The following is a 20,340-nucleotide window of genomic DNA, read 5'->3' as shown; positions in this document are numbered from 1 at the left end:
TCGAGGATTTTCCCGATGTGGTCAATAAGAGAAACGAGGTAGTGGGAAGTAGAAGTTGATTTTAGGTTTCCAAATTGTTTCAGGTCAGTAAGAGGTAGGATTTTTTCCTTTAGCAAATCTGCAAGGAATCCTTCATACAATTTTGAAAAAATAGGAGTAAGCGTAATAGGTCGAACGCCATCAAAGCCAGGCTTTCCGTTTTTCTTTTTCAAAGGGGTAATAAAACCCTGTTTCCAAATTGTTGGAATTTGCCCAGACTTAGTAATTTCGTTAAACAGGACAGACAAGGGCTTAGACAGGAAATCACCGAAGGCTCTAATAAGAGGAAATGGGATATCCAAAGGACAAACACTTGTCTTTCTTAGTTTATCAATTCTTCTTTCAATCTCAGACGGGGAAACAGTCGGGAAAAGAGGGGATGGGGCTCCTGTTGATAATTGGATTGGCAATGCTGGAAGGCTCTGGACAATGGAAGCGAGAAATTTATTTAGACTATTTGCAGTAACATCAGGGGGCTCTGATAAGTTGAAATTAAGCTGGTCAAGACTCCTGCCAAATAGCTTTTTAACCTCGGAATACCAGTTTTTTGGCTTATTAGTGAACAATTCTTCGATCTTATTTTTGTAGTATGATCGTGCCAATTTACGAATTTCTCTTTTAATTGATTTTCTTAATATATTGGCTTGATCGAGTTTACCATTCTTAAACAGCTTCAATTTGGTTCTAATTAGTGATTTTATTGTTTGATTAATAAAGGGTTTGTCACTTGAGCACCTTTTAAACCTTTTTTCTGAGAAACAAATTTGATATTTATCAATTAGCTTTTTATGAAACGTGGCTGTTTTCTCATCAAGGTTTTGTAAGCTATAAATGTCGGACCAATCTTCAGTACTCAGCCACATACCAAAAGAAAGAAGACCAGAATTTTGAAGGGGGCAGTAAGTGCTATAAGTCTTTGAGAAAGTATGCTTAAAAGTTGAGGAGGGGGACAAAAGAATGGAAAGATGATAACTCCCACCTAATGGGGGCAAAGTTGAGGGAGGGGTGTAAAAATTATACATATTAGTTAAAATAAAATCAAGAGAGGTATTTCCCCGAGTCGTCGGTGTTTTAACAATTTGCTTTACTTTAAGTGAAGCACACAAGGAATCCATTTTAAGGTCATTGGCATCGCCAACTAAAAAAAGGCCAGCATTGGGGTACTTAGAAATAACAAAATCAGCACTTGCCTGTAATTGCTGGATAAAATTACGTTTTGACTCGATATTTTGATTTGGGGAGTAATAGAAAACAGCTATTACAATAATACTAAATGGACGAGGGAGTACTTTTGGTCTAACACTTAGCCAGAGGATTTCATCATACTCGGATAAGTTAGGGACTAGAATAACCTTTGGGTAAAGGTGACTCTTAGTAAAAAACAGAACTCCGCCACCTTTTTTCCCGAGTGGGTGGTCTGAAGGACGGAGTTTAATAAACTCTGAATAATTTGTCAGGTGTAGGGACCCTGGGTCATGGGATTGAACTTCAGTAACAGCTATAATATCTATCAAATGTGATTCTGAAACCACCTCGAGTTCAGTAAGCTTTTCAAAATTAAGACTTTCAGCATTAGTAACTAAAAGCTTAGGAAAAACAAACCGATTGGGGAATCGCGACAGGGAAACTTGATGGGTTTGAGAATTTCCGGGGGGGTAGGGTTTTAATTTAATTTTATTATGCTTTGGAGAAGAAAGGTAAGAGAAGGATTTGCTTTGGGGATTTGGATGTGGGGGACGGGCAAGGATATGGACGAAGCACGAGGACTTATTATATGACAATTATTGGACGGAAAAAGTCTCAGACCTGAGTCACGTTTACAGGGTAGGCACGAGGGATAAAACGAATGGGCTGGGGTTTCGTAAGGTGCTGGGAAAGGGGGGCTGGGGGGGAATAGTGATTCATGTCCATCAAGAAATTGCTGGTTTGCGGCGGAGTAGGGAGGGTATGGGGCAGCATACTGTAAGGGGGAAGGAAATATGACTTCTGTATGCGGAGAGGGAGAGGAGATAACAAGGGGTAAGGAGAGGGAGTATGTAATCGGGAAGGGTTTATTAATTGTTGATCTGAGAATGCAGGGGGATAAGAATGAAAGTCGACAGGAACCTGACCAAGGGGAGGAGGGGGTCGTGAGTGCCTTCGACGCTGCCCTAAAAAAGGTTGGGTTTTAAACCTACCCCCCGCGTCTGATGATACATGAGCAAAATTACACGACTTAAAATGCTTAGTAGATTTAGCAGGATTAAGGTGGCTTCTGGGCAGCCCAGTTTTGTGGAGCCTACTATGACCTTTAATTGGCGATTCAATATGAGCTTTTGTACAGCCAAAGCACCTTCCACTTGAAAACTTTTTACAAATATCAACATGGGGGTATTTACACAGATTATTTGTACAACGGCTAAAAACAAAAAATTTACAAATGTGTAAATATTTACAATTATTAGAAATACATCTACTATCTAAGAAGTTAAAACACACATTAGGTTTATTACGCGTAAAATCATTAAGCTCATTTTTTTGAATATTTGATTGCATTGTGTAAGGATTTCCGCTTGTCAGTTCAACTGCATTGTCACTTTTCAAAGATGTGTCGTTAACACTGGATTTCAACAATAAATTATCTTCGGTTGAAGCGAGGTCAGTATGATTAGGTTGCGTAACCTTTTTAATCCCTTGAGAAAATTCTGACGAAGGAAGTTCACTAGCCCTTGCTTGATGAACCGAAGAATTTTGGTAATGAATATTTGCGGAAGTATCAGCTAAATGAGGAATTCTGGGCTGTGTAGGGGAATTTAAAGTATGTAAAGCTTCAACAATTGCGAGCTGAAAACCGACTTTTAACAATTTGATTTCTTTGTCCTTGAAGAGATTACTATTCTGGCGCTCGTAAAGATCAGACAAGCTATCATAAAGAAATTCGAGATTAATAATCCGTTTCTTGAGATTGACGATTTCTGCATCTTTTTTTAGGCAATCTTCACAGGTATGGGGCTCAAACACACTAGCCTTTTTTGCATTGCACGTGACTTCATCTTTACTGGAGCAAGAAATTTGTGGGGTAATTTGGGGTTGATGGTAGGTGGTAATTTTTGCAGAATCAATCGATCCAGGGGAACTATTTTTATCATTATTCGAAACACGAGGTACGGATGGGGAATTAACAATACCAATTGGAATGATCACTTCCAGTTGATTATCCTTGAAATTAGTTGAATTTTCTTCAATAGAAATAAGGTGAGGCTTTTTAACCTCTGGTGGTTGGATCACTTCAGGTTGGTTATCGTTGGTAATAATCTCGTCATTTACGACCATTGTTGATCGGCACTGTACGCATAACCATTTAGGGTTTTTTAGGCGACTACTTTTTGTGATGCCAGCACAAGCTGGGTGCAACCATGCATTGCACTTAGAACACTGGAATGACCCAGTTCCACATTTTCTGTAGCAATCATTACAAGGATGGGACATTCTAGGCTAAGGAACAAAAACGAGACACAGACCTTGAATTGGAAACTATATCTTCAACTGAAACCTGGTTGCCTAAGCCAGGATTAGCACTGGTACTTGCTAGAGAAAAGTTCAACAAGGCTGATCTCGCGTCTTCACTTAAAAATCACAGGTGTCATTTATTAAAAAAGAGATGTCTTGACAGGCCAAGATCTAAATGAAGATTTGGTTCTAAAAACCAAGCAAACATTTTGACAAGGACCTCCGCCAAGTCGTACTCAACACTCAACTTTTTCCTTTGTCTCTTTTTTTTTTCTTTTTTCCTCTCGTACAGTTCACTTAAGAAGGTTAATTTTTGTTGTTTGTTTCGTCTTTGTTTCTTTTTTTCTTTTTCCTCTTTCTTATTTTTTTGTGAACTGAGGACGACTTGGCGGAGGTCCTTTTCGAAATAATTACTTGGTTTTCATATTTTGCTACTGGCTGACAAAATCCTCGTTTTCCACCTATTTGATTTTTCTCTTTTCATTTATTATTTTTCTTCTTGTTTTCATACACTATGTATATAAATATAGAACCTTTCTTTGGCGAGAATGCTCATCATAACTGAAAAAAGAAGGAGATATTAAGATATTCCATTATGAACGGGAAGGTGATTGGTATAATGAGTCTGGTATTTGACCACTTGCGATCTATTTCTCAGTCACCTGAAAAAAGTCAACATTTAATGGAATGATAATTTTCTGAACTAATAAATCATGATTAACAAGGTCAAATGCTTTTTGGAAACCAATGGAAATTAAAGTAAGCAAGTTATTATAGTTTTTAATATATTCCATTATGAACGGGAAGGTGATTGGTATAATGAGTCTGGTATTTGACCACTTGCGATCTATTTCTCAGTCACCTGAAAAAAGTCAACATTTAATGGAATGATAATTTTCTGAACTAATAAATCATGATTAACAAGGTCAAATGCTTTTTGGAAACCAATGGAAATTAAAGTAAGCCAGTTATTATGTTTTTTAAGACTTTTCCCATTTGAGTTGATAAGATAAACAAAGTAATGGGAAGCACAAGCGGACTTGTGGTTCTCAAATAATCCAGGTCTATAAAAGGAAAGATACTTCAGCCAATCACCAACGAATCCTGAACAAGTATGTATGTATGTATTTATTTATAACCCATCATACAAAATAATGGAGTGATGGAGTACACTGAAAAAAAAAGAAAAAAAAGAAACAACATATTGTAATTGCATTCTAAAATACGAACAAAAATAATTCCACGTCAAAAAACAACATTTTGCCATTCATGGCTGGTTTGCTTATTGCACATGTTTACATTCAGCTCAGCTAACTTAGCCCACGGGTCAGACAAGCTATATTTTTTCATCAAATATGAGTTGCAGGTCTACGGAGGAACTCGCAACAGAAACTTAACAAATTTAAAGAAAACGCGCTTCATCCTAAGATGGTCAGATTCATTAAATATAGGGTAAAACGGTACTAAATAGAAAATATGTGGCAGAACGACACTATTGTAAATCCTCACAAGATGGGCTCTATTCAAATGAAACTGAGAACTAACAATTGTACCATATGCACGACGGATTTTAGTTTCCATACTTTCTAGCATCAATAGCCTAGTTTTCTTCAGATTTTTTCCAATAGGAAGGCCAAGATAATTTAACTTAACACAAGACTTTACTTCTGTACCATTCAGATCTACAGATGTATCATCTGATCTAGTCGCATCTAATTCATTCAAAAAACATCACATTTTCCAGCATTTAGGGAAAGCCCAATATCACTGTAGTTTTTACATATCTCAAAAAAAAACATTTTTCTAGCCCACTGGTAGCCCTACTAGCATTAAAAATGTCGTCTGCATAACATAATATCGACAGATCAGTACCTTTATATATACGACACGAAGAAAGTTGGCACTGAGATGGAAGCGTTGCTTCCATCTCAGAATATATGAGTGAGGGAGATGGGATGAACACCTTCAAAACCAGGCTTTCGGTCTTTCGTTTTTAAGGAAATGAAACCCGGTTTCCATGTTTGTGGAAGGTTTGAAAGGCTTTGAAAGGATATTACTAAAAGTACTAATTAGTAGAAATAGGGCAATCAGAGGGCAGACACTTGTTTGTTTTTAGCTTCCCGATTCTTCTTCCGACCTCTAAATAGGGAAAACAACAGGAAAAGGGAGAATTTTATCAGCCGATAATTGATAAGTAACGCTAGAAGGCTTTGAGCGACGGAAGTGTGGAACCATTTAAGACTATTGTAGTGACTTTAGGTTGTTCGGTAGGTTCAAATTAAGCTGGTCGAGTCTCCTGTCACACAACTTTTTAACATCAGAATATTAATTTTTAGTTAGCTATTCAACGAAATAGTTAGAATTCTTCAATGAAAACTGATGGCATGTGTACTTTTAAGAACTCTATCAAGGTTAAATAAGCATTAAAAATCAGTTTTTTTGTTTCGTTTCTTAAATCCTTGGATTCAAGCATACTCAGATGCTTTCTAGCATTTATCATCTCTCTTATTCCTTCCTTCACTGGCTCACTAGCATGAAACATATATATATATATATATATATATATATATATATATATATATATATATATATATATATATATATATATATATATATATATATTAGAAATTAATTTCTTGATTTTTTTAAAAATAATGAAATTAAACATGTCAATTAAGAATGAGTTGAAAAATACAAACCTTTGCAAATAATTCTTGCTGCTGTCTCAAAAGCTCTTCTTCTGGTATGCCCAAATTCTCTAGCCTTGTACTGTGCTTCTTCTTTTTGGCAGCAACTTCTTTGCAGTCTTGCAACACTGCTTCTGCATCAGCTCGATAATCTCCAAAACCAAGTTTGTCTAACGCTAAACATCAAATAGACAAAAGCTTAATATAGAGTGTCAAATACACGAATAGGAGGTCCTGAACAGCCCCCAAAAGAATTACAAGCATCCAACGATTACTTGATACTTGCAGCAGGACTCAGAAATACACAGATACCTCACACTCAGATTTTTCAAGGAGATTTCTTTACCCGTAAGCTCCCTAGCCTCACGGCAGCTCAGCTCACAGAGTCACGCCACTGAACCGAGACAATGTTCAAACTCCCGTCCCAATGGACACAGGATTATAAATTTGGCGTGCCATCCATTCGGCTAAGGTGGTTCCCATCTCAACGCCTCGCTCTTTACGCTAAAGTGTTTTGAGTACTTTTAAAAAAGCTTCTTATTGTTTTAATTAAACGACCCTTGTGTTTCAGGTGCCGTTCTTAAAGAATTGGGCCAAAATTCAAACTTTAGTGTAAAAAGCGACGTGTTGAGGAGAGGGACAATCCCCTTTATGTATGTAATAATTTCTGTTCGTTTTAAGTTTTAGGCTACTCCTTACTTTCAGTCGAAAAAAACTGTTTGTTATTTAACTTCTGATCGTTTTTTAAATAAGGCCAGAAAATCTGGCCCCACCTCCACGGAGAAATCCCCCTCCCAATGGAAAAATACTCTGGACAATTCAATTTCGGTGAAAACTTACACCGAACAATTACTCTTAACAACTCCACGCGTAAAATTGAGACGGGAAAAGAATCAAGACATGTAAAAACAGTTTTGCGTAGAAATTGTGGCAGAATTTCGAAGTATATGCTTTTCCCTGACAAGTTTAACACCCGAAAACTTCCCTGCCCATAAAAAATTCCACCTAAAAAAATCCAGCAGAAAATTCGTCCCTCCACCCACCCGAAAATCTATACTTACTTCCCAATAATAAATACTATGTGTCAAAACTGGGCAAACTTTATAACTTAAATACTTTTCCCCTGGGGCTCTAGGGGGGGGGGTCGTCATATCCGAAGGCATAGTTATTAGGCCTTTCAATAATGATGAAAAAACGGCTATCTTAAATTTATATCGGACCATTTTGGAGAAAATGGGTGGGGGAGGAGGCCTAGTTATCCTCCAATCTTTTTGGTCACTTAAAAAGGGCACTAGAACTTTTAGTTTTCGTTCAAATGAGCCGTTTCAAAATATTCTAGGACCACTGGGTCGATACAATCGACCCTATGGAAAAAAAAAGTAAAAATAAACACGCATCCCTGATCTTTCTTCTCGCAAAAAATACAAAATTCAACATTTTTGCAAATAAGAGCTTGGAACCTCTACAGTAGCAATCTCTGATACACTGAATCTGATGGTGTTATTTTCGTTAAGATTCTATGACTTTAGAGGGAGTTTTCTACTTTTTTCGAAAATCAAGCAAATTTTCTCAGGCTCTTGGCCTTTAATGGGGGTAAATCCAAGCTTTGTAAAACTTATACATTTGAAATCAGCACAATAGCCTGATTCTTTTGATACATCCATTGGTATCAAAATTCCATTTCTTTAAAGTTTCGGTTACTATTGAGCCGGATCGCTCAATTTTCTTGAGTAACAAAAGCAATTGTTAATCCTTGCCATTATTGTATATTATTGTCATTAGCTATATGGATACTATAATCATCATTATATGACCTTGTAATTGCCGACGTCAATGTCCTCATGAATATTCATTATCACTACATAATTTTTAAACAGCATCCCCCCCCCAAAAAAAAAAAAGTTCTAAGCAGGTATAAGCCCATTTTTTGGACAAGTCCTTGTCCTACCACTTATTCATAGTGTACTCTTTCCCTCTACTTCTGCATCAACTATCGAAGTCTGGCGGTTTTACGTCGTGACCACACTTCGAAAGCACTGTTTTCTTGTGAAACTTTGTAAGCAAAAAAAGGCGAAGAAAAGAAATAAAACAACGAAGAAGAACAAAGTTTCAACCAAAATAGATTTTTTTTTTTTCGAAATAGGTATCGATGGTGATTTCAAAAGATCAAAAAATCCTTTAAAAACATTAATATTATCAAGTTATACATCAATACGGAAAAATTTAACAAACATACGTAGACACACAGAAATCCGTCCAAAACTAGTAGCTGGAACCTCCTCCCCGCGAGAAATTTCGGAATTCACAGATCTACTACAGGTTTTGTGTATATATGTCACCCTTTCCTCCCCTTCAAGAATCCTTATTTTGAACCACTTCTCCCCAAAGATTTGACCTATTTGCACCTAAATGGATAGACACGCCTAAAGAATGAAAATAAATATTGAAAGTTCAGAAAGTTAAGTAAATACAGGTTGTAATAAAATTTTATGCTCTTTTACAGCAAAACTTATATTTGTTGGATATTTAAAAAATGCATCTACATGGAGCCCCCCCCCATCACCTCGGCAGAAAATATACTTAATGGAAAGTTTCTGAATACCCACATCAATGCCATACCCATGATTTTTGTGTTGGAGTGGGGGGGGGGTATTTTTCAGGGAGAAGAATGTTACAAAAAATGTGTTTATATGAACTTCCGTTACGTCTTTGCGAGTCGGACAATTTTTTTTTTTGGGGGGGGGGGGGTCGAAACCCCTAACTCCTCCCCTGGATACAGCTTTAACCTACAGCAATCCAGTGAAGCCGGTATTCAAGTGGAGGTTTTGAAGGATACATATAGCTCTTACCAAATGAAAAATCAAACTGAGTTTTACATTAAGTTTTGATAAAACATGCAAAAACTTAGATACTCGATCTTTCTTTTTTGCTCATTTCACGGCATCCCACACATCACAAACAGACACATGCGTACATATATTTCTTTCTTTATGGGGGGAGGGAGAGGGACTTTAAAAAATAGAAACCAAAAATACGCAAATTGTAAGAAAATTGAATTTGTGGCAATTTCTGATGGTTCTCTGAATGTAAAGAACAATAGAAACTACCTTGTTGGGCTATGTAATGTGTTATATTAGAATTGTCTTAGTCGTCTTAGTTTGCAGAGTCTCACTGACGTTATCTGTGACTATTTATTGACATTGATTTATGGTAGTTTTACGCTTGGGAGATTATTTGACTTTATTCTTGAATAGATGGAGCTCTTTACTTTAATTTAAACAACGTGTTTTGTGAAAAAAAAGTTGTTAAATTAATTTCTGTTTGTTTTTTATTGACATAGTTTTTTACATGGAAAAAATAATACTGTATATTTTCATTTTTTTTGTATAAGAATCCATAGCATGGGTTGCTATTTGTATGCCAGAGAAACTTTTTCGACAATTTTTAATCCTGACACAAACACTATTTTTTAAATTTAATTTAAGCCTAAAGCTTCTGAAGTTGACCTGAAAAATAAAAATATTTTATTATTACTTGCGATTCAGTTTGGCTATTTTAAAACATTCAGAGACTTAGGTGTCTCCCCGACAAAACGACACTAAATTTGAACCTTGGCCCCTCATACTACCTTGAACTTTCAACTTTATCCCCCTATGGTTCTCGAGTCATTGCGAACAGTCTATTTTGATAAGATGCATACGTATAGAATCTGTTCCTGCGTCAAATCCCAAAATATTCTATCTATGCTCTTTGACAACCTGGATACCTTTACACTCTATTTATTTGCTTAAATTGTAAGAGCAGAGGTAGTAATAGTAGTATACCCAAAAGTTTCAACTTAATACCCCGAGTCGTTCTCAATGCATTGCTGAGGTGTATTATTGGCAACCATAAATACAATGTCTTTTGATTTATTTTAAAGCAACATTTAGTTTTAAATCATATTAAACCAGTTGCAGGTTGACATGCCTAATATCCCTAAAGACATAGTTGCTGGACCATTCAACTATATTGAACAAAATGGTTGTATAAATATTTTGACAACAAAGTGCAGGGTTTTTATTTCGCACCTGAAAAATAAAATTTCAAGATTGCAAGAAGGTGTGTCTTCTAACTACGATCAAGTTACTAGAAGAACGTGGGCGTTTTGAGTCGCCGAGAAAGCTATCCTATATGTTTTAGGCATTTCAGTAGATAATTCTGGTGGATTTGTCGAAGAATAGTTTTAGAAGTTCGTACACCAAACAGTAATACAACTATTAACAACTCAGTGCAGCACCAAACTGTCTGAGACCAACACAGCTACGCATACTCCTTCATCCTAATCTATTCAGTCTCCCTCTTAACACCCTTCTAGGAAGTTCCAATTTCCCTTAAATATCTTCTTACGACCTCATCCCGTTCCATTCAGGGACGACAAGGTTACCAGAATAAATTGTAAGAGTAAAAGCAGTAATAGTAGTAGCCCCAAAAGTTTCAGCTTAACACACCCAGTCCTTCTCGATATATTGCTGAGGTGTCTTATTTAACCATAGTGTGTCTATGATATAACCAAGAGTGTCTTATTTAACCATAAACACAATACCTTTTGATTTAGTTTAAAGCAACATATAGTTCTAAAGCAAAATGGGCCAATTGAATAATTTTGGGGGTTAGCATGCCCAATATCCGTAAAGACATAGTTGCTGGACCTTCCTATTATGCTGAACAAAATGGCTGTCTCAAAATTTTGACTGGATGCGTTTGGAAAATGAATGGGCTTGGTAGAAGGGCTGCTTCACCTACAATCTCTTTTTACTCTTAAAAAGGTTACCAAAACACTTAATTTTGAATTGAATTAGCTCCTTTGAAAGTTTCAATGATATTTCTAGCTATTATAGAGTGATGCTGCCTACCCTTTTAAAAACCTACATGCATACAGTTTATTCGTTTAACTGAAACTCCTAAACACTCCTTAAAAGTTTCATCTTAGCCCTCTTAGCGTCATTAGTTATATTAACCGTGGTGGTAACATCAAAAGTTTACATATAGTACCTTCTGGCTAGTTCAAAATCCCCCGCAACTTGCCCCTCAAGGTCTAAATTAATAATATAAGTTGTTCTTCAGATATTAAATTGTCATTTTTTATTGTCCACATGCTCATAGTTTGCTTTGATTTAGTTCAATATCCGCCTCAATATTCCTTAAAAGCTTCACTTTAATACCCTTAGCTAGCGCAGTAGCAATAATTGTAGCAGCATTAGTAGCAGTATACGCATAGTACCTTTGGTTTCTTCAACATCCCCTTCCACAGAAATTGAAAGTTTCAGCTTAGTACCATCAACCATTCCTGAAGCATATCTTTCACGTCCGCTTGAAAACCTGTGTGGGCACAGTGTGTTTCGAATTAGTACCATACAGTTTCTGTATATGCCAAATTTTTCGCCTTAATATCCTTCGTTGCAATAGCAGCAGCAGAAGTAGTAGCAGTGGAATCAATTGTAGTAACCTACGCTTTAGTGGTAGTAGTAGTAATAGAAGTGGTAAAAATAATAAATGCAGCAGTAATATGAGTAGAATCAGTAGCATTAGGATGCAAATATTTTCCTTTGGTTAGTTCCACATCCCTTACAACAAGCCCTGCTAGTTTCAATTTCACACACAAAACTGTTCCTAAGATATTGCTGTTACACCCTTTTGACAACCTGCAAACAGAGGGCGTGTTCTGATTCAGTTCATCTTCCCCCTCATAATTTCTTGAAATTTTCACCTTCATACCCTAAGGCATAGTTGCAATAGTGGTCAAAGTAGTAGAACTGATATTACTAGCAATACTATTGAATATCGGTAGCACTACTAGCGACAGTAGTATTAACTTCTGATCAGTTACCTTCTGATCAGATATAATTACCTTTACCTTCTTTACTACTAGCGACAGTAGTATTAACTTCTGATCAGTTACCTTCTGATCAGATATAATTACCAGATATAATTACCTATAATTACCTTCTGATCAGTAGAACATCCCTCTCATAAAGTCCTGAAAGTTTCAACTTGATACAATTAGCCATTGCTGTGACATAGCGTATATTTCCTTTTGATAACCTGTATGCTCATATACTTCTTGAAAGTTTCGTCTCGATGCTCTTATCCATACAAGTAGTTGCAATATAAGTAATAGTAGTAGTAGTAAATGTAGCAGTAACAGTAGTATTAGCAGTGGTGTGCATATATTGCCTTTTGGGGAGATGATGTTCCCCTTTAAGCCTTCTCTGAAAGTTCCAACTTAATACCCAAATCAATTCTTGAGATATGCTCTTTTGACAATGTGCATGCACATAGCGTCTTTTGATTTAGTTCAAATTTCCCCTTAATACTGTAAATGGAGTATGGTGGTAGTGGTAGTACTATTGGCAGCATGCAAATATTGCCTTTTTGATCATCTCTCTTATCATTTCCTGAATTAATATACTCAGCTATTCCTGTATTGCACCCTTTTGACAATCTGTATAGACATAATGCGTTTTGATTTGGTTCAACACTCTCCTCAACATTCTCTGAAAGGCTAACATGAACACCCTTCGTCTTCTTGGAAAATATAGTTCAAACATGCATACCTTTCTCAATAACATATTCTGTGGTAGCCACAACACTTGGCTGGGTAGAGAATTTAAAGCGGCGAAACCCTATATAGGCCCGTGTATTCTCCTGATGAGCCCTTGTGTTGGGTTGTTGCCTCTGAATTATTTGTCTTTATTATTTTTTCTATTGTTTGGTAAATGACGACTTATACTTATTGACGACATGACTGCCTGTCCATGGATTATTCTTTATGGTTGATTGTGTATGGCTATGCTGTTTGACCTATGTGATTGTATGGATGAGTAGGGTTAAGGCCTCATTCAAGCGCTGGTCTATATTAATCACTAATTTAGGAAAACAGTCTTCCTTTTCTCCTTCTGTCTCTCTCTTTTTTTTTCTTTTTTTTGTGTTTGTGCTGTTGCATTGGTGATTTCTCTTTTCATGATATAGTATGTGTAAAAAATGAACGATTTGCCTAACTTATAGCCCTTTTCCTAAGGACTGTGGGGAGATTGACACCCCCCAAAGACATAATTACTGGACTTTCAACAATGCTGAACAAAACAGCTATCTTATTTCAATCAAATGTGCTTTGGGGAACGGCAGGCTTAGGGAGGGGGATGATTGCCCTCCATTCACGTTTGACTCTTAAAAAGGACAATAAAACTTCCAACTTTCAATCAAATGAGCTCCATCCGATCCAAAATTTATATGACTACCAGTTCCATAAAGAATTTTTGGAAAATAGGACCTAAGAGGAGGTGGCTGCCCCCAATCACTTTGTCTTTGAAAAAGTGAACTGAAAATCTTATTTCCAATCCAATAAGCCTCCCTCCGGAGTTTATACGACCACCCTTTCCATAAAAACATTATGTGCCCTCAGGGCATACCTTACAACCCTTGCTCTGAGGACTGTGGGGAAGGGGGGGGGGTTGTCATCCTCAAAGACACAATTCCCAGACCTTATGCTGAACAAAATACGCTGAACAAAATGGCTATCTCATGATTTTGATTAGATGTGTTTTGAGAATTGATGGGCGTGGGGAGGCTTGTTGCCCTCAAATCACTTTTGACAATTAAAAAAGGCCCTTTCGATTTCAAATTGAATGAGCCTTTTTTGAAGTTTCTACAACAACAAATGGCCATCTAAAAACTTTTATTAGGTGCATTTCGGAAAAATACGAGGCGTCGAGGGGGAGCATCCGCCCTCTGATCACCTTGGATCTAGGGTACTAGAGCTCCTGACTTGCAATCCAATGACCCCCCCCTCCGAAGATTATACGACCACCCTTTCTATAAAAACCTTATATGACCCCAAGGCCATAACTTACAACCCTTGGCCTGACGGCAATGGGGGGTGGTAATCCTCAAAGACATAATTCCTGGACCTTTTAACTGTCTCAGAGCTATCTCAAAACTTTGATTAGATGTAATTGGAGAAATTGTGGGTGTGAGAGGGTGATTAGTTGCCCTCCAATCTCTTTTGACTATTAAAAGGGGCACTAGTTCCTTCCATTTCCAATCGAATGAGCCTTTTTCGAAATTTCTACGACAGCAAATGGTCATCTCAAAATTTCTATCAGATGCGTTTTGAGAAAATACAAGGTGTGTGTGTGTGGGGGGGTCCACCCTGCAGTCACTCTAAATCTTAATTATTAATCCAAAGACCCCCCCCCCCCTACAAAGTTTTTACGATCACCCTTTCTATATAAACCTTATATGCCCCTAAGGCATAATTTACAAGCACAATTTACTTGCCCTGAGGACTGTGAACGGGTGGGGGGGGAGGTCATCCTCAAAGAAATAACTTCAGGGCATTTCAACTACGATGAACAAAATGGCTATCTCAAAATTTTGATTGGATGTGTTTGGGGAAATGGTGGGAAGGGAAGGGGGTTAGTTGCTCTCCAATCATTTTCGACTATTAAACAGGACACTAGCCCTTTCAATTTCCAATCAAATTATCCCTTTTCGAAGTTTCTATGACAACTCCTTCGATACGAAGCGCCCTGATCTAAACAAAGCAAAAAAAAAGTAAATTGTGCCCATATCACTCTTCACTTAGGCAGCGCTATTGCGCTGCTTATGATAGCCTTCAAGAATAGATTAGACAGTTTTCACAATGAGAAGATAAAAAATCCTTATGATTTTGGAAAAAGGAACTTCATTTGCGGTGGTTTGTTTTGAAGGAACATTTCCTTTTGATATATTTTCATTAATATTATATGTATGACATTATTATTATTATTGTTACTGATATTATGAGGATTAAGGATTAGGTTCTGGTTAAGCATCTGCTTAAGCACTACTTCAAAGAATCTAATGAATACTAATGAAAATTTATCCCACCACAAAGCTGCTTCTGGTCACACTCCTCCGCCCCATTTGCTAAAAAACGGTAATTGTTAATTATACGGAACACACCCAAGAATTAAAGTTAGGTTAATTTTAATGAAAAATACCCTTCATATAACCTTTAGTTTATATATTAATATGATTTGGGATATACATTCGCACATCAGGAGGGGTGGGGGTAAAGTATTTTGACAGCACCCTTAACTTACCCCCCCCCCTGCGCCCCCTAATGCGCGAATATATAGCCAAAATCATATAAGTCCAATGCATTGCATCACCTGTCACTTGTCGTTGTGGCTATGAAACCGGTTTTCTGAGATCTAACCTAAGCATAATTCTTGAGTGTGTTCCGTATAATTAACAAGTACAAAAAAATATATATTCTTCACTTTGTCTAGGTAAAGTTTATACTTCCTTTAAGTTCTTCCTAAAAACATCTTTCCTATAGACACAGGAAGCCTAGGGTCCCTCTCCCTAAAAAAATATCCAAAATTTTACGGAATTTACCAGTATTTCTCATTCAAATTATCAAATATATTTTACATATATATGTATATATTTTACAAAAAAACAAATATTGTTGATGAAGCTTTTGACTTTTGGCAAAAGTTCCTAAAAACTTGAACTAGGCCTATGAATTCTGATAACTATTGATATTTACCTGCTAAAATATGCTCAGGGCTAATTGTCTTTTTCTGTTGCTGTGCACATACATCGTTTGATTCTGAGGCTAATAAATGGATAAATTCAGTGCAGCACGCCAATATTAACTCTCTGGATTCATTAGCAACTCTTATATTTGGCAAAATTTCTTTGATCATTTTGTTGATGGCTGCACGTGGGATAGTTAATTCTTCATCTGGAATTTCCACTCTATCTCCCATTCTAAAACAGAAAACCCAATCATACAGCTATATAAATATATTAGTACCAACTACTTATTACAGCACAGGGATGTCTAAAGCCAACACAGATGCACATGCATCTCCTCTACTTCAAGCTATTCAAATTTGTTTTCTTTCCTCCCCTCTCCCATGAACTTTTAGCGTATTAAAGTCCTTTCTATGACATCCTCCCATCCCATCTGGGGACAATCTGCTTCTTGTTTGGCCCCAGATAAATGGCTAAAAAGCACAATCAGTGGCAAGCTGTAATATTTCATCCATGAAACATGGCCCAACTATAGCATGCAGTCAGTAAGACATCTATCTAAAACTATCTACATCGAGCCCCTCTGAGAAACATCTAAGAGATCTTCCCATGTATCAAGACCATGTTTGACCAGCATTATTAGCAAGGCTTCTAATATTCTAATTTGCAGACTAACTTTTCTATTCTTCCAAACTTTTTCCAACTGAAAAGAAAAACACCTGCAAGTTCCACTATTCCAACGCTATTCCACTTTTTATATTTTCATAACATCCATTATCTTTGTAAAAAATGCTACCCAGGTAAGTGAAGCTATCCATTTGGCCAATTTTCTTGTTACCCAAAAACACCTATTTACCACAGCTTTTTCCTTGTCCATGCAACTTAGTCTCCTTAACATTAATATTTAAATGCATTATTGTGCCCAAGACTCACAAAACCTCCAGAAAAATCTTGATTTCACAAATATATTATCTAGGCCATTCAAATCGTCTGCCTAATCTGGGTGTAGAACTTTCCCTTGGGAACGTGCCAACAAAATCCTCCAGTGTGCCAACAAATAATACAAACTTGGTGGGTTGTGATGAAAAAGTTGAGAGCTATGGATAATTGGAGTAAAGCCAAGACAGATAGCCTGAGTGAGTGGCAAAGCTGGCATGGCCCATTTTTAGAATTGTATAAAAATAATTACATTTCACTTGTTGATAAATAATCTATCATCCATTCACCTTGGGGCAGAACTAAGGTAGATAGGCATGAAGTCAGAATAATTCAAATAGTCTATCATTTCTATGAGCCATTTGAAGGCAATTGGAGACCCCAAATAAAATGTTTTCTATGATTTGTAACTGGCCATTTCCAAAGGACTTCCAGGCAAAAATTAAACAAAAAATAAGCTAAATTCCAAGGTATCAGTGCCATGAGCCAATACATTAGAGCTTGGGGGAGGAACATTTTACGCCCCTTGTACCCATTTTAAATCTAATCCAGCCTAAAAACTCAATTTTTCTAAGATTGTTTTTTCAAAATTATGAGTGCTATATGTTTGGTGCAATACGTTTTAACCCTATTTTTTCTGTTCAACTGCCCCGAAAACTACGAAAACTGGAAACTGCATATAGAGATTCTTTCAACTAAAAATTAAATTCTCAGTTTTTGCTTATTTATATATGGTAGTGTAAGTTTCTAATTAGCCATGTCAAACAATCAAGTTTCATTTTCACTGTATCATTTTTTCATTTCTAATTTTATGCTGGTTTTTCTTTTTCTAAAATCACTTGGTACTTCCCCTTTTTCAAAAACCTTATTCATAATCTTCAGTACTTTGTCTCTAACTTTGCAACTACCCTATTTAAAACACTCATATTTTAATATATTATATCTGTACACAAATATTTAAGCACATGTTCAACTTGAAAGGGTTTAAAAAAAAATAGAGGCAGATAAAATGCAAACAAATAATTGTGAATAAAATTAAAGAGCGTTCTTTACGGGTTTATATATAACTGAGTAACTATAACTCTAAGTCTAGTCTAAGGGCCCTTCAGTTATCAGAGACCCTTTGAAATCAGTATCTTCATAATTTTACTGGATTTTCATGAAATTTTACTATGATTATTTCTAATTTTTTTTTTTATCTGAGATTCTCTGGTGGGTTTTCTGAATAAAGTGCTGACTGATTGCTACAGAAAGAGCCCTGGTAGACTCCCTAAAAATCATCACATTCAGTTAGCATTTATTTCAACTATGTACTATTGACAAATTTTACCCATTTTTACAGTTTTGAAAGGAAAAATAGTACTTTAAAGATTCATGAAATCCCAGTTATTTAGTCAAGTCAGCAGGTTTTTAAGCCCCTGGTAAGTTTCTTTAGACAGCAAGACTTCTGAACTCTTCCTTGAAAAATTATTTTGTTACTCTATTTTTATCTGTTGGCATCAAGCTGGGATGAACAATCTATTCCTTACCTCAAGTATAAATAAGTACAAAGTAGGCATTATAGTGAAATTCTTATAAGTGGGCACACTACCGAAGGTTTATCAACTGCAGAAGAGATAGCTGACAGCTGTTGCAATTTTGACTCAAACAAAAAACAAAACAAAAAGCAAGATACGACTAGAAAGCTACAGCTATATAGCCCCCACCCCCTTCTGTGCCTTTTGACAATCTTGTATCACCCAATTGTATAAAACCAAACATAGCAATTTGTCTTGTTGCATATAGATTGGCCCATGTATTTACCAAAATTTTAACCAGTAAAATAACAGCACTTGTCACTGCTATTTAACCCTGTCTAGGGTTAAATGGAAAGCAGTTTGTCCTTGTCTGGGTTGGGAGGATGTCATAAAGAAAGATTTAAAGGAAATGGGAAATTCCTGGGAGGGTGTAAAGATGGAGGTTTTGAATAGATTGAAATGGAGGACCATGCATAGTTCTGTTGGCCTCATTTGGCTTGGTGATGAGGTAAGTCTTTAGTAGCCTAGTAGCAGTAGTATTAAGGTTAGAAATAATAAGTTAGGTTAAAATTGAATCTACAAAAGAAACAAATGATATAGCCTTTTATGATTCAGAATGAAATTCTGATATTAGAGGTAATTTGTCTCTCAGCTATCTGGATAAACCTAAAAGTACTAATTATAATATGCTGCTTAAGCACTTTAGGACATAATTCAATAGGCCTAGCCTAATTGAAATTCTTTAGGCCTATAAAATGCAACAAGATAACAAATTAATTACAATAGCCACTCTCAGGATGTATTTGGCAGTAACAGTGCATTCTAAATTGTCTTGTATATAGTTTTTTTTTATTTTATTTCTGTACTAGGCTATAAGGCTAAGCAGCCTTCAATACCCCTTTGCTAATGTAATATTATGCATGTAGGTTATGCTAATGCTGGCTTGCTTTTACTTAGGCCTATATATTAATGCTCTTGTGCGTGCTTGCAGTTGCTTTGTGATGCTTTTGTTATAGGTGCCTTGGTTCAGTAAACTAATGATCTGGTGGAACTCTATAGCTAGGTTCAGCTAACTAACTTGTCAAACTGCCTTACTACTGCTAGCCTACTATTAACAACTGAAAACAGCACCAAGCTGCTTGAGGCAAACACTGCTGTGCATGCTCCTCCTCCACCCCAATCTATTCAAAGCCTCCATCTTTACACCCTCCCAGGAAGTTCCCATTCCCAGGATCTACCGTTTTAAATATCTGATTCCTGAAAAAACCTAGATATTTTCAAAATCATTCACCTTCATAACAAAATATACAACTTAATTCCAACTTTAGTCGTACATATGCATGCTACTTCAGATTTAAATTTGGCGACTGAATTCCAAAAAGAATCATAGATGGCGCTAGAAGTGGGATGCGTGATCAATCTTGTAAAAACTATTCCCCTTGTTTCAAGTGGCGTTTTCCTGACAAATTACCGGTTCATTAGATTTATCTGACATATCAGGTGGACAGAGGTCCGAAAAGGCACCAAAAAGGTCAAGGAGATTTTCTTCCCCTGTTGCATTGAAAAAAATAAGAGTAATAAACTATATGTAATTTTTATTGGGTACAGTTTATAGGGGTTGTCCCTTCCTCAACGCCCCGCTCTTTACGCTAAAGTTTGACTCTTTGTCCCAACTCTACTTTTAAAACAATAAAAACACTTTAGCGTAAAGAGCAAGGTGTTGAGGAGGGGACAACCCCTTTCATATACGGAATAATTTCTGTTCGTTTTGAGTTTTAATGTCGCTCCTTACTTGCAGTTAAAAAACTTGTTTTTTATTTAATTCTGAACGTTTTTCAATTAATACATGTTTTGATTTTGGCTAGCCACACATGAATAAATAAAACGAAATTTAAATCGTCAATATCTCGCTCTTTACACTAAAGCTTGAATTGTATCCCAAATCTTTAAGAATGACCCTCGAATCACAAAGGTCGTAGAATAAATAGTTGAAATTACTAGAAATATTTTAGCGCAAAAAGCAAGGTATCGTGGAAGAGACGAACCTCCTTATATACGTAATATTTTATTTTCGTTTCTAGTTTCAATGCTGCTCGTTACTTCCA

The 20,340-nt window shown here is 36.4% G+C and overlaps 1 protein-coding gene across 1 annotated transcript; it reads right to left on the bottom strand.

Moving 5' to 3' along the window:
• Window positions 1–6,143: 6,143 nt before the first annotated feature.
• On the bottom strand, window positions 6,144–19,626 carry LOC136026525 (protein Dr1-like). Its single transcript, XM_065703188.1, has 3 exons — window positions 19,527–19,626; window positions 15,793–16,016; window positions 6,144–6,391 (listed from the first exon to the last, which is right to left on the bottom strand). The coding sequence occupies exons 2-3, from the start codon at window positions 16,013–16,015 to the stop codon at window positions 6,198–6,200; spliced, it is 417 nt and encodes a 138-aa protein (XP_065559260.1). The 5' UTR covers window position 16,016; window positions 19,527–19,626; the 3' UTR covers window positions 6,144–6,197.
• Between the last annotated feature and the right edge of the window lie 714 nt (window positions 19,627–20,340).

This window comes from Artemia franciscana, chromosome 4 (assembly GCF_032884065.1).
Source record: "Artemia franciscana chromosome 4, ASM3288406v1, whole genome shotgun sequence".
Taxonomy (NCBI): domain Eukaryota; kingdom Metazoa; phylum Arthropoda; class Branchiopoda; order Anostraca; family Artemiidae; genus Artemia; species Artemia franciscana.
The sequence above is the reverse complement of the archived record's forward strand: the minus strand, read 5'-3'. Positions and strand labels throughout refer to the sequence as shown.